At 41.2% G+C, this 14,488-nt stretch overlaps 2 protein-coding genes across 6 annotated transcripts; one reads left to right on the top strand and one right to left on the bottom strand.

Annotated features, from left to right (window-relative positions):
* The first annotated feature begins 111 nt into the window (after positions 1-111).
* Positions 112-13,153, top strand: DNAJA4 (DnaJ heat shock protein family (Hsp40) member A4). 5 transcript variants are annotated; one of them, XM_046899246.1, is made up of 8 exons: positions 112-368; positions 1,780-1,960; positions 2,864-2,968; positions 3,717-3,944; positions 4,031-4,261; positions 4,707-4,807; positions 4,882-5,106; positions 10,371-13,153. In XM_046899246.1, exons 1-7 carry the CDS (start codon positions 237-239, stop codon positions 5,098-5,100), a joined length of 1,197 nt encoding a protein of 398 aa, XP_046755202.1. In that variant the 5' UTR covers positions 112-236; the 3' UTR covers positions 5,101-5,106; positions 10,371-13,153. The 5 variants fall into 5 exon arrangements, with proteins under 5 accessions (XP_046755202.1, XP_413746.5, XP_015134441.1 ...); XM_413746.8 differs by lacking the exon at positions 10,371-13,153 and having other exon boundaries at positions 4,882-5,485; XM_046899247.1 differs by lacking the exons at positions 112-368; positions 10,371-13,153 and adding an exon at positions 424-561 and having other exon boundaries at positions 4,882-5,485.
* WDR61 (WD repeat domain 61) lies at positions 6,336-14,042 on the bottom strand. The gene is made up of 11 exons (NM_001005805.2): positions 13,985-14,042; positions 13,732-13,775; positions 13,612-13,639; positions 12,173-12,278; positions 11,133-11,305; positions 9,890-10,038; positions 9,609-9,702; positions 8,756-8,849; positions 7,966-8,058; positions 7,346-7,424; positions 6,336-6,610 (listed from the first exon to the last, which is right to left on the bottom strand). Exons 2-11 carry the CDS (start codon positions 13,741-13,743, stop codon positions 6,521-6,523), a joined length of 918 nt encoding a protein of 305 aa, NP_001005805.2. The 5' UTR covers positions 13,744-13,775; positions 13,985-14,042; the 3' UTR covers positions 6,336-6,520.
* Between the last annotated feature and the right edge of the window lie 446 nt (positions 14,043-14,488).

Genomic DNA, 14,488 nt, shown 5'->3' with positions numbered 1-14,488 from the left:
TGACGTCACGCGCACGGGTTCCAGACCGTTCCAGCGCCGTGACGTAGCGCGGCGTCATTCCAGAAGATTCGGCCGGCGCCGCTATAAAAGCCGCGGAAGAGGCGGAGCGCCGGCCATCATTGAGGTCGCTGAGCGGGTGGCGGTGGTGGGGTGCGGGTGGCGGTGAGCGGCTGCGGCCTTAGAAGCGCTGTAGGCGTTACGGGCTTTATAAACGCGGCGCGTCCCCGCGGGACACCATGGTGAAGGAGACGGAGTACTACGACATCCTGCAGGTGAAGCCCACCGCCTCCTCCGAGGAGATCAAGCGCGCCTACCGCAAGCTGGCGCTGAAGTACCACCCCGACAAGAACCCCAGCGAGGGCGAACGGGTAGGCTGCGGGCCGGGCCGGGCCGCGGGGGGTGGCGGCGGTCCCCGTAACGGCTGGGCCGCGCGTGGGCGGCTCCCCGGGCGGCCTTTGTTAGCGCGCGGCCGGTGGAGGCTCGGAGCCTGCGGCAGGCCTGAGGGCACGGCACCGGCGGGGAGCCGTCCTGCCGCCGAGGATGAATCGTTGGCGGCTCCTGGTGAGCGCGGTTCCTAATGCTGCGCTCTGCTTGCGCTCGTCGGCCTCCGTCCCGTCCTAGGAGTGACGCTTTAGAAACGGGCAGGGTCAGAAGAGCCCCCGGTGCTCTCGTGGTGCCGTGCTGGGCCCTGCTGCGCCCTGCTGCCAGTGCTGCTGGGTGCGGTGCGTGGATTCGCGCTTCTGGGCAGGAGGAGCTCGCATGGAGATCCGCGCATCCAGGCGGATGGGGTCACTGTCCGGAGGGAGCTGCTGGCTTATACCGTGAGCACACTGCTTACGTTCAGCCGAGCTGCCCCAGACATTGAGAAGGATCAACCTAATTTTTTGTATGAGAATGAGCATCGCAGCTGGAAGACTATGGAAAGCCAATGAAACTTGAATGATCGCTTCATGTATCCGTGAATTGGTCTGATAATACCTCAGTGCTGGAAAGGAAGCTTCTGTTGCTTCTAGTATGCTAACTCAAAATACTAAAACTAGTGAAGTAGTAACGTGGGCTCAGCTAACATCTGCTTTTATTTTTGGCCCGCCAGTTGACCTGTCCATAAGTAAATGGTGTTCACACCGTTGCTCGTCACTTCAGTAATAGCAAATTGTGTTCAGAAATAGCTGGACTTGATTTGTCTGCTATTTTAGTGACAGGAAGGTTGGTATGGTTACTCAAAAATAATCCCTTTTTTTATGAGGATGATGTTCTGATTTGTATTTTTAAGTCCTTCCGTGTGTAATGAGTAGAACACCAATGTCTTGTCAATTAAAGCTAAAAGTACTTGTTTAATTCCAGCTGGCTGTAGGAGCTCGGTGTCTATGAAGGATCTCCATTTAGCTCTAGAATGACCAGCAGTGGCCAGTTACCATCTGGGAACCCCTCGAGACAGGGGGTAACGTGATGCCCCTTTCTTAACAGATGTGTTAGGAGTATATAATGTTGGCAACCAGTGATCACCAAAGGGGCAGTTAGGATATGCCTGTAAGCTGGATGTGACTCTGAATTAAGTTCACTTGTAACCTTTTGGTGGGTGGGAGGGAGAAAGGAGCTGTTCTTCATAGACTAAAGTGTATTAGTAGGGTCTGTGACTTACTTGTTTAGGGAGTTTACTCTTGGAAAAGAATAAATGTTTTAAGTATTACAGCGGCTCAGTCTGAAGATGCAGTTGCATATGAGAGGCTTATTTTTCCTCTTGGTCATAGTTGTTCAGAGCTTCTTTTTTCTTTTTAGTTTAAACTCATATCCCAGGCATATGAAGTTCTGTCGGACCCAAAGAAAAGGGACCTCTATGACCAGGGTGGGGAGCAGGCTATTAAAGAAGGAGGCCTGAGTGGCGGCAGCTTCTCTTCACCCATGGACATCTTTGACATGTTCTTTGGTGGTGGAGGCCGAATGAATAGAGAGAGAAGAGGTACACAGTTCTAAACAAGTTCTAGAAACTCTAACCATGCACTTAAGCATAAAACACCCGTGCTGTAGTACTGCTGTTCTGCTAAGTGCACATAGTATGGGTTTTACTAGTTAAAACAATAGATGAAGTAAACTATAATATTAGTTATTCTAGTAGTAAGTTCTAATTAAGTAGATAACATGATGTAGCTATTAGCAATCTTTCTGATGAGTTCTGCTTTTTTTTTTTTGTTAAAATGGGTGTGGGTAATCTCTGGGGGTGGGGGACGTGGTGGTTGAGATGGCTAGCAGATGGGTTTTAAGTTATCTTCTTTCAAAATCTGTGCCTCACTTGCTCATGTGCTTTGGGCAACTTGCTTCAAAGGACACCATCAACTTAAGCTGAAGTTGTTCTAAATCTAAATGGAAAAGATTTGAGTGAAATTGTGATGCTGAGCATATAATGCTGCCAAAAGCACAATCACTTCTTTTCATTTCCAGTGTCCGCTGGAAGAGCGAGTAGTAACTTGCTATAAAGATTTTGAAACTATGCTATGAAGTGGCATGGAAATACATAGGTAGGCCTAATAGCCATTTCTAAATTGACTAGATCTGAAGCTGGTAGTGTCCTTGCATCTTTTTCCTTTCAGTTAAGCTTATAAAACTGGGGCGAGAGTAGGGATAGAGTGGCATTAATGATGCTTTGCTTAACTGCAGCTAAACTTTGTTCTGACTTAAGTGGGTGCTGCTCAGTGGAAGCTGATAGCACCTGCTTTTAAGGGGCTGAGCTCTGTTCCAAGTCTGGAATTAACTTTGTTTCTTCAGTGAGACTGCATGTATGAACAAGTATAGAAGGCTTTAAATAAGCATTAGTCCTCTGAGTTGCTGAACCAGAATTAATCTGTTTTTTTTCTCTTTCTCTAAGGCAAGAATGTTGTGCACCAGCTAGGTGTATCTCTTGAAGACTTATATAATGGTGTTACAAGGAAACTGGCACTGCAAAAAAATGTTATTTGTGGGAAATGTGAAGGTAAAATAAGTAGTGGTTTGAAACACCTTTTACTCTATGATTCTTTTAAAGAACGTAGTGGAAGATGGAACAAAGTGGATTTTATCTCTGTTTTTCTTGAATATTTCTGTGTACTTGGTTCTTTGCACTGCTTTATGCCAGTGCTTAGCCAGGAGTAAGGCTGTCTTCCTAAACACAGTGGTGTTAAGCTGTTGATCTAATGGTGGACTTGATTATAATTTTCAGGGAGTTTGTAGGCACCTTAATTAAATACCTTAATTAGAAGCTTTAATAACTAGCTGGGTTTTTTCCTTGAATCACTGTGTGTAGAAGACTGGTTTGAATTATGCAACTCATTTTACAGCTCTTAAGTATCATAAGTCTGGTCTTGAGGTTAAACTTAATGTGATCTTGTAGTACTTAATTAAATATTTTGTAAGCAAGTTCTTTCCAGGGTGTTTATGGAATATTCAGCTCTGGAATGCTATATGTTGGTAATTAATTGAAAACTAAGATGTATTGAGGGATAGAAGGAAAAGACTAGTAAAACAAGCTGTGCATAGATAACAGTTCTGCACAAAGTAGTCAACTTTAATTTGTGAGGCATGTCTGTCATAGAAACTGTATTGTAATTGCATTGGAAATTCCTTACAGAAGGACTCTTACAAGTTACCCTAAAAGTTCTCCTGAAGTCAGTGAGTTTTAGCTTGACTACTGTAGACTAATTCTGGTTTTTGACTGAAATATCTTGAACTTCTTTTTGCCATAGGTTACGGTGGAAAGAGAGGTGCAGTAGAGAAGTGCCCTGTATGTAAAGGAAGAGGAATGCAAGTTCTTGTTCAGCAGATAGGACCTGGCATGGTACAGCAAATCCAAACTGTTTGTCCAGAATGCAAAGGCCAAGGTGAAAGAATAAATCCAAAGGACAGGTGTGACAACTGCAATGGATGTAAGGTTGTAAGAGAGAAAAAGATCATAGAAGTTCATGTTGATAAAGGTGAGAACTGTGTATTTGTTTTGTATTCCCTAATTCCAGTCTGATATGTCTGCAGAGAATAAAGTGTTTTCTCTTTCTTCCTGTAGGTATGAAAGATGGTCAAAAGATAGTGTTTCATGGAGAAGGTGACCAGGAGCCTGATCTGGAGCCTGGTGATGTTATAATTGTGCTTGATCAAAAGGATCATGGTGTTTTTCAGAGACGAGGCCATGACTTAGTTACAAAAATGAGAATTCAACTCTCAGAGGCTTTATGTGGTTTCAAAAAGACTATTGAAACTCTTGATAACAGAGTCCTTGTCATATCATCTAGACCAGGTAGGTCTTCAGAATTCTGATGACATACAAAGTGCTTGTTTGATTATGCTGTGTCTGTTCTTAATCAGCTGCTGTAACAAACTATAATTATGCTTGCAGTCATTTAATTCAGGACTGAAGAGTGACAACTAAATACTGCATGTGGAATTAGTGCTAAAGCTGTCCAGTGCTGCTTATGAAATCTCTACCTCAATTATGGGATTTATGTTTATAAACTGTATTAGATCATCTGCTAACTCAGCCTGGTGGCTGTGCTAAAAGAACACACTGACTTTACCTTCTACTGCAGATGAAATACTCTTAAGGAGCTTATTTCAGTATTGCTTTTACTCAGTTTGGTTTTAGTACTCTTCAATCTGCAATTTTCCATAGTCTTTAGAAATCTAAAAATTGCTTTTGATAGTTGAACTTCTTTCACGTTAAACAACTCCCAACTCTTGTGTAGGTGAAGTGATAAAACATGGTGACCTGAAGTGTATCTACAACGAAGGGATGCCTATCTACAAATCTCCAATGGACAAAGGCAGCTTAATTATACAGTTTTTGGTAAGTGACTGCTTATTTACTGCAGCAAAAGAATTATTAGCATCAGAAGTAACTTAATTTTAAATTAATTGTAGGTCCAGTTTCCAGAGCAGCACTGGCTTCCAAGGGAGAAACTCAATATGCTGGAGGCTCTGCTTCCTCCAAGAGAAGATGTTATGATTACGGATGAGATGGATCAAGTAGACCTTGAAGACTTCGACCCAAGTGAGCAAACCTACCGTAACAGTGGAGGAGAAGCATATGAAGAAGATGAGGAGGGTCCAAGAACAGGTGTACAGTGTCAGACATCTTAAATTGAGGTGGAGTTGATATTGCCTAAAATGTAAATTTTCACAATGAAAACTGCATGGCTGTAATAGCCACTGCTTGTGGTCTTTGTGTTCAGCAAATTGAGTTGCTGCGCTGTCAGTATCACTTTTTTTTTGTAACTAATTTATATTGTGTTCTTGTCTTTATATATAAAGCAAATGTCACACAGCTGAGAACCAACTGAGTTGGTATATGTTTCCTTGTGCTGTGAAGGTTCTCAATTTATTTCACCGATGCTATTTATATAAGACTCTCACAATACTGATAGAAGTTGAGTAGTGTCTTATGTAAATATTTTCATACTGAAAAATTAATTTCATAGAATAAAACATAGCAGAAGTTACTTCTAATAAATAGAACTTCACCTTTTGTTTTTTCTTGTAATTCTTAAGCCAATCTAGAATCTCTAAATAAATTTAAGTTCCTGCTCTCCTTTGTATACTCAGCTTTGCATGTTGCAACCCTGTTAGCTGTATTTCTCTTGTATATCAGAAGCATTGTCTTTGTCCCCTTCTACTTCCGTAATAATCTTTTCTCTCTTTTCTACAATAGGCCAGTATCTTTTAATGCTTAGCTTTATGTAAGTGTAACAACTTACAGAGCCTATAACACTAATCTGTATAGTGTCCTCTATGTGCTTCAGAATGACATACACCATAATACTACAAATAAAACTAGACCATAGGTTTTTTTTTTTTGAGAGATCAGGACCTCAACCTTCTCTAGAAAAAGTGTGGTTTCCTCTTGGGCAGTAAGTACCCTAGCTTTGATTAAGATGAATGTTATTACAAAACTACCTTCCTTGGCTATGCTACTCCCATTTTAATACCATGAAATAGCATAGTAAAATGATGACATATCCCTCTGAGCTGTTTTTCTTGCAGCAGAATCACTAAAGTCAGAGTTGAAAAGAGGTACTACCCCTTACTGAGATTAAACTATGATCAGGCACCTGTCACCATACAATTATTGGAACAGCTGTTCAACTTAAATGACCCTCTCTCACTTTCAGGAGCAACATGAAGATGAGCAAAGCCTATCCTAATGTCTGTCACTTTCCCTTCTCCTAAAATAAGTTTGACCAGCTTGAACAACAATTTCTAGCTCTCATCTATTTCTGGGTGAAGGCAGGGAACAAATACCAGTGGTAGATTATCTGAGCAGTTACTTTACATGGCTACACCCTTCTAAAAATGTATCTCCAAAAATCACAGACTAATTGCAGCTGTAGCTTTTATTTTAAAAAAGTAAAGCTTTTTCCCATGCTAAACAGAATTGAAATTACAAATGATATCTCATTTCTTAAGCATTACTAAAATGCTTTTTTAATATTAAAAAAAGTAATAGTACAAGGGCTGCAGTAAATTACCACAGCAGAAAACCAAAGCACTTAAGTCAAGACATTTAAACAGGACAGTCATAAATATGGATCTCTTGGTCATCTCCAACAGATACAATTTTGGACCCACTTCCATTATACTTCACACCCCAAACCTGCAAATAGGACATAAAGAAGATTATCAAGGAAGACAGTGAGGCAAAAATGTATTTGTCTTTGGAGCAAGTTATATACACTGCCTAGAAGCAGCAAAAGAGGATCATTTAAGAGTACCCCCTTGGAACTGATTTTGGTTGTACCTCTTGCTTTTAATAGCAGTGTGCCCTCTAGTTGTCTGGAAAGATTTTACTTTCCTAGTGACCACGGATCATGTATCCTTTATATACCTGAAAACTACCAACATGTACTTGCCCCAGTTTGAAAATGTTAGGCTTGATTTACACACTCCTAGATTGCTCTCGAGTCTACAATAACACAGTACAGACGTTTAAGGAAGAAGTCTCGAGTATCAAGGATGCCTATCAAGCTTTTATAATCTTCACCCCCCCCTTAGCATCTGTGTGCTGTCTGAAATGATAAATAAGACCACAGACAAAGATAAAAAATAGAGGTTGATAATAATCCCTTTGGCCATCCAGACTGTCCTTGTTTGAACCTCTAAAAATGAGTTGCAGAAGACATCTATTTATACCCTTGAAATACTAGTTTGATATTAAGTGTCTAAAAATTACTAACAGTTTTGAGGATTTCATTATAGCAAGATGAAGACAAATCCCAAAGCTATAGTTCTAATTTTAAACACAAACACATAACTGCACACCTTAAGTTTTCCTGTTAAGATGGTGACTTAATGCGACAGTAGATGGAACAGTTTTAAGTTGGTAACATACCTGGTCTTGGTGGTCAAAGAAAGTATGAACACAGGTTCTTGTTCCAGCATCCCAAACTTTTACGCTTTTATCAGATGAACTGAAAAAGTAATATTGATCAACATCCAAATTAATAGATTAACTGTATTTCAGTAACAAAGACATGTGTCCTCCAGCAGGTTCTAATGACCTATAAAATACATTCCCTGGTCCTGTATATGCAACATGAAAATGAGGGTTCCCATTTTAGCCAGAAAATTCTTCCAAGATCCTTGATACAAAGATAAAGAAATGCATATTATGTAGAACTGGGTCGCCTTACTGTCTGGGCTGTTGGAAGAGTTGTTAATCTACTAGATCAAATGTAATACTACATTAGATTGCATTTGTTTCTTTTTAATAACAGCTTCTCAGATCTCTAGAATCAAATTGCCCATTCAGAGGTTAAGATGTTTTTCACTTGGAGGGAACTACACTGCGCTGGGATGACTTACCCTGTTCACAATTGCTATTACATTGTAGATTGTCTCTTGAGCCTTTCATTGGGATGTTTGAACACAGCTACCTCGTGATCAGTCTCTCTTCATAAATAGAACACTTTTTTTTTAAATAAGTGTAAAGGATTTTAAACTCGTTAATACCTGGAAACAAAATGGGTATCATCAGGACAAAATGCTACATTTAACACCCAGGATCCATGACCGCTTAATGTGCCAGCCAAGTTGGCGTGCTGTCTGTAGAAAGAAATTCAGAAAACACAAAATTATAACATCAACATTTGCCTTGTAAATTCCAGGGAGAAAGCAATCAGAACACCCTGTAGTGACTCTACTCCCAGCAGTTCAACAGAAAGATTACAGAAGGTGACTTCTATACATTTTTTTCATCCAAGCAGAATGGTGTTGAAATAAATTCTTTTTTTTTTTTTCCATTTCAAGAGTTAGAAAGAGGCCACTAAAAAGATTCATGGGTGGAAGAAACAGTTGGACCTTCCTTCTATGAGGAAGGCACAGTAATGCAGGTGTAGGGGAGTGAAGGTCACTGAAGTGGTTCCTTTTCTCCTCAATGTCTTCCAAGTTTTGGCATAGTGAAGACAAAAAGGCCATAAACAACATCACTTCTTGGGTACAGATGTTTAAGAGGTGTAAGCACAAATACACAGGGCAGATGCATAAAACAACCTGTTCCTTACAGGGCCAAATATGAGAAAAGTCATTTGTTTGCAAGCTAAGGCTGTCATCCACCTCTGTGCTTTTTAAAAACTAAAGGGTTTATGTTTTAGTACTTAAGCTAAGGTTATCTCTTAGATAAAGCAATCTCCAAAAGCTGAACAGGATTACAAAGAGTGGAAGGCTTGCTGTATTTATTATAGCATTGGCCTTTTAAAGTAGTTATTTTACTGTTAGCATGTGTTGCAAAATGACAACTCACACATCGTAGATTTTGATATAGCCGTCATCTGAAGCAGTTACAAGTAACTGAGAATCTGGAGAAAATGTCAGTGAACGAATAGGCATCGCATGACCTGAAATTGAAGTATTCATGGCTTACAACGTAGCTCTTCCACTTATTAATGAGAGCAACAATAATAAGTTACACCAGAACAGCACTTCCAAAAGAAAGCAACCTCTTTGCTTTTGCTTTCTTCATACAACATACAGTGGAAACTGGTGGTAGTTCTGAGTTCTGAATGCTGAAGCATGTCCACTCCAACACAAAAGTAGCCTCCTATTTTCACAGCTCTGGATCTTAATTAGAAGCAATGTAGGAAAACGTACAATTTTCTGATCTCACAGTGCTTTCTAATAGGACGAGCATCATACTTTCTAATATGATTTCATCATGTTTGAAGTTGTTGGGTTCTTTATTATACAGTGGACACAACTGCATGAACGTTAAAAGCACATTTATCTTAAAAATGTGCATCTTTTACAACGTTTGCTGTTTTCTAAGACAGGAATAAATCTGACACCATAATGAGAAGAAAAACCACATGCACAGGAGCACAGATTTGCCTCATTTGTGCAACACACAATTGTGCAACACAAGAAGCAACTGCAGTCTAAAAACTGAGTTAAGCATCACTGACACTTACATTTTAAGATAGGCATTTCTACTACAAGCCTGAGTTTACATTATGTGTTTGAGTACAAAATAAACAAGATATAAAGGAAAAGAAACAACATTTATGCCATGGCTGTTGTATCTGATTATGATTTGTTAAATCCCTCAGTTTCCTTGAGTGAAACAATAACTTAGATAATGCAAATATGCAACTCGTTACCTTCTAGCGTGTGCAGAAGTTTTCCAGTTGCAATATCAAAAATGTTGATAATGCCATCTATTGCTCCACTGGCTAAGTATTTTCCATCTGGACTCTAAGACAAGACAAGACATTTAACAACTGTAAGAATTCATGCTATATACCTCCCCAGTGCTCTTGGCACCGTGTCACAAACTATGGCTGACAATGTTACATAGAAATTAGCTGAAGGAGGAAGAAAATCTGATTTACAACCTATTACAACATATTTCACTTAAGAAGATATTGATTGTGCTTCTTACATATGCAATGCTAAGGATGAACTTTCCTCTAGTGTCCAGAGAATATTCTTTTTTTCCAGTTTCAACACCGAAAATATTCACTTTTCCCACATGACTTCCTGTTGCAAGGAACTGGGAATCAGGTGAAAAAGCCAGGGACCAAGCATCAACTGTATTAAAAAAAAACAACAGCAAAACATTCAGTTAGCTGAGTACTTTTGCAAGTCCTTATCCAATGATGTCAGTTCTGGATGTGTATGTTTATACTACTCTTAACACTCCAAACTCTACTGAATACTTTAAGAATGTACAAGCTCATTAATGTTAACTTCCTTCTACGTAATGAATGGAGTACAGCACAAAACATTTATTTCAGTTTAGTGAAAAATGCTGTTTTTTTCTAAGATCTTGGTTTTAGTAGCTCCTCCTGTAACAACAGGTTTAGAATTAAGACTGCATATGTGAAGTCTGAATTCTTTTTTTTTTCTCCTCGTGACAAAAGGTACGAAGCCAGTAAAAGAAAGAAATGCTGGCAGTTAGCAAAGCACTGAAGACACAGGAGAAACATGCAGATAAAAGAATGTAACGTGGATCAACGTGTCTTGTGAGTGAATTAAAAAGCCTTCCAAGGGCAAGGTAATGTGTTTACCTGGCACAATGTAACTCAGGCACTTCTGCAGGCCTAATATTAATTACCTAAAGCACTCCAAAATTGTTCTTAAATAAAGGATTTGTCTATGGATCAGTGAAATATTCAGAATAAGACAATAATGAAATAACCTGCATTTCAACTTGGAGAATGCAACATCAATCAACAGACTTCAGCTTTACTGTAATTTGACTTGTTCCCTTAGGCCTGGAGACGCTGCATAAAGAAGCATCGTGTATACAGCTCAAATTAAATGCACGACTAGCTACCATTCTTCCCTTCCTTTAGAGCACCTTTCTATTGTGCTGATCCTTTCTCGTTCCACCTCTGGTGAAACACCTCTTCCCATCACATTGATCTGTCCAATTGGTACAGTACCTACCAAAAAGCGTATCCAGATGTATCCAGAAAGCGTTAATAATGTGTAAATGTAAAACTGCCCAATACTACTTCATGATGAGTTGGGAAAAGTCATTAAGAATTTAAGGTTTTGCAAACAAAGAAGGATTAAAGAAAAATTCCAGCCACCTCATGTACTGTTATGCACTGTGCAGTATTTACCACCTAGTGTTAGCACACATCTCACACACAGACAGCTTAACACTGGTACCTTACCAGGACCAGCATCTATCGACTTGATCTGTTTGCCAGTTTCTAAATCCCAAAGGCGGATGTGGGCATCTAGGGAGCTGGATGCTGCAATGGAACCCGTGTGGCTGATATCCACAGACACCACACCCAGCTGGTGACCCTCCAACGTCCACTGCAGATCCAGTTTTTCATCATTCCTTTTGTGACAGGGAAAAAAAGAGTTACAAATAGCTGGGGGGTACTTGACCAACCACAAACCTCAGACAGAACAAACAAGATAACCCACAGTTCTCCATTTCACTCAGCCAGGGGACAATCTAAGTGAAAAGCAAAGATAGAGATGCACAAATTGTCTATGGCACTCAAAGGAAAGAACAAACAAATCAACTACTTACCATATTTATGCAATGTAAGCACTTCATTTTACATTTCTAAGTATTCCCACAGAAATCACCATTCCACAGCAATATACGAGTACTTACACAACAGACTTCATCTGCCACCACAGCATGGCTAACATTTTTATATCACAACAGAGCAGCTCAAGTAATTAAAGTGATGCACATGCCTATCTTTCTCCGACTAAAGGAGAGAAAAAATTCTTTGCCAAAGTACCCATCAGTGTTACTTTATGAGGATTATGAGGACTTATTTTTTTTATAAGAAAGGAAGGTGACATTTCCTTTTTTATTTTGCTCCCATTATTCATTTTGCAGTAGACACATTCCTTCCCAATGCATTACCTCATAAAAAGTTGCATTTCTAATTCTTTGGCTTCAAAATGCAACAAGTCCTACCACCATCTGGTAAAAGACATGGAAAATATGATGTGTATTTTCAACAGGGTTTGTGTTCTTAAAAATTGAAAGCACTCTGGAATGCTACCACTCCAGGAGAAAAAGATAAGGTCTACGCAAGAAAAGAGCTGTATGCTATGCTACCCCTTCCTTGATGCAGTTTCTAACATCCTTGTAGGCTGTGCCAAATTAAGACTGCTGCAACTCCATATCAACTTCCCAGGATTAAAACTGCTCATACCATCCAATACAAAGCACTTCACTTACCACTTCCAGACCTTCACTAGATCATCCAAAGAACCAGAGATCACTGTTTCAGAACTGTCTTTTTTATTCTTTCCCCAGGCAACTGACCAGATGGCATCATCATGAGCTAAAAGAGAATGAAAGCATGGAAACTAAAAGTTAAAGTACTTTCTTTTGATGTAAGACAGCAACCAGTTTTTACTTCCCGCTAACATTCAGAGCAGATAGGCCAATGAATATCTGGATGTGACACAGTTACATGCCTGAGGCAAACACATATACAGACTGTTCCTAGAAAAGGGAGAATTGCTAAGCTCATGCAGAAGCAATATTTTACACACAGAAAGCTCCAAATAAGAAAGCCTAATGCAAGAGGAGCACCATCTCAATGCAGAACCCTTCTTTATTACCATTCTCACATAGATATCTGTATCTTAATCAATGAAATAATAAGCAATTGTAATAAATCTGGGTTATCTAGTTTACAACTAAGCTATCTCTCTGACTGGGAGCCCTGGGAGGTCCCATCCCATTTTTCTGTTAGTTTTTTTTAATTATTTTATCTCCTTATACCCTAAATAACTTATGTATATGCCAACCTGCCATTGTTACTTATATTGCTTACTCTCCTAGTCATCTTGTTCTCTGTCTCTCTCTCAATTATGTGATACTGCTACTTCATGGGCTGTCTCCTAATTAGCATTAATTATCTTGTAAGTAGTTTAGTAGCCCTTAGGTGTACTAAAAGGGCTAAGATTATACTGCTATATACTGCTATATATATATATATACTGCTATTATACTGCTATATATTCATCTGCTGTAACCTATCTGATGAAGACACCAGAGTCATCCAGCAAGACAAACTTGAAACACATCCAGAGTTCATCTTCACAGCAGTTAATCCCAGCAGATTGGAAGCTCTATTGCATCTTGAAGTACTTCGTTAAAAACAAAACAGACCCTTTCCCCCAGCAAGGAGATTAAAACAGGAAATTGCTCTTTCTGTGTGTGTTGTTTTACCATTTTAAGACTGCTTGCCCAAACATCTGTATCCTAGTAGAAAATCTTATGGAAGGAAGTTTTAAAGCATATGCAGTTAGCTTATCAGGCAGAAATCACGGTGGCTTTGATCCTAGGTCTGCTGCACCTGCTGCTGCAAGAACACGCCACCACAGCCACAAAGCCTATAAACGTTTCCCAAGACAGCTTCAGAATGCATGAGAGTCCAATCAGCAAAACAAGTCGCCCTGCTGCTGGTCAGGAAGAGCTGCCTGCTGTGCACCAGCAGTAACACCTGGCTCTCATTGCTCTGAACACAAGAGTTATTTTGTTTGCTGTTGAAAAGCTGCTCTGATGTCCACATAACATGAACACCCCCCCGGTGATCTCAGTGGCATATCTGTTCTACATCACCCGAGGAAGCCAGAATTAAGCAGTACAAGTTAGTGCCTTCTCACCTTGTTCTTGCTTGAAGAGAATACCATACTAGAAAGAAAAAATAATTGGTATTATGCATAAACAGCCCAAAAATCCATTCAAGTAGTGATTAGTTGGAGTAACGCTACGTTTTGATTTACCTGTGTGGTCATGTCTGCGAGGAAGCGACCTCAGCAGGAACGCTCTGGAAGGAGAACATCCATTAGGCCCAGCAACGGGACTCAGAAACAGCGCTCGGGACGGACGGAGCGCGACACGCACGGATAAAGGCCTGAGGGGCCCTCCTGTCACCCGCCGCCCGCCTCACCCCGTACGACCCTCCCGGACCCCACCGCCACCGCCACGGCCTTCCGCCGCCGCATTCACGCCCTTCACGGCGCGCCGTTACAGTACCGTGCCGGGCCGCCACACACGGCTACCCGTCCCACAGCTGTCGCCGCCGTCGCACAGTGATGAGGTCACGTACCACAGAGAGCGCGGCACGAGCGCCTCCTTCACGCCCCGACAATAGAGCGCCGCCGTGTGGTGCTGCTGAGCGCGGCTCCTCGCGCCCTAACGGTCAGCGCGCGCCTCCCTCAGCCCGCCCAAGCGCTCGGAGCGCGCTCCTTCACGGAGCGGCTGTGGGAGCCGGGAGGCTGAGGGCGCGGGTCTGCGCTCAGCCGCCCGCGGTGCGCTGTGTACTTCACAAGTTTCTCATCTGGTCACAGTGAGACAGCCGACGTTATGTGAGGGACCAGCCTCTGGCGTTTAGCTGTCCTAAACAAGTCGGCATTTCTGGGCGGCGTGTGCATCATTGTAGCACCCCTCAGTGCCGTGCGCGCGGGTCGCACCCGGCTGCGTTTGTCAGCCCCAAACCCGCCTTTCTCCGCGGGCTGCTGGCTCGCCTCACAGCAGCCC

The sequence above is a fragment of the Gallus gallus genome, chromosome 10 (genome assembly GCF_016699485.2).
Source record: "Gallus gallus isolate bGalGal1 chromosome 10, bGalGal1.mat.broiler.GRCg7b, whole genome shotgun sequence".
Classification (NCBI taxonomy): Eukaryota; Metazoa; Chordata; class Aves; order Galliformes; family Phasianidae; genus Gallus; species Gallus gallus.
This window is presented reverse-complemented; position numbering and strand designations above follow the sequence as displayed.

Excerpts from the sequence above, each read along its gene's own strand:
- DNAJA4 (XM_046899246.1), top strand. The coding sequence starts at position 237 with ATGGTGAAGGAGACGGAGTACTACGACATCCTGCAGGTGAAGCCCACC. Across the intron at positions 4,262-4,706 it reads TGTCATATCATCTAGACCAG|GTGAAGTGATAAAACATGGT; the intron begins GTAGGTCTTCAG and ends ACTCTTGTGTAG. Across the intron at positions 4,808-4,881 it reads GCTTAATTATACAGTTTTTG|GTCCAGTTTCCAGAGCAGCA; the intron begins GTAAGTGACTGC and ends AATTAATTGTAG.
- WDR61 (NM_001005805.2), bottom strand. Across the intron at positions 12,279-13,611 it reads TCTCTTCAAGCAAGAACAAG|CTCATGATGATGCCATCTGG; the intron begins GTGAGAAGGCAC and ends ATTCTCTTTTAG. Across the intron at positions 6,611-7,345 it reads TCTTTGACCACCAAGACCAG|GTTTGGGGTGTGAAGTATAA; the intron begins GTATGTTACCAA and ends TCCTATTTGCAG.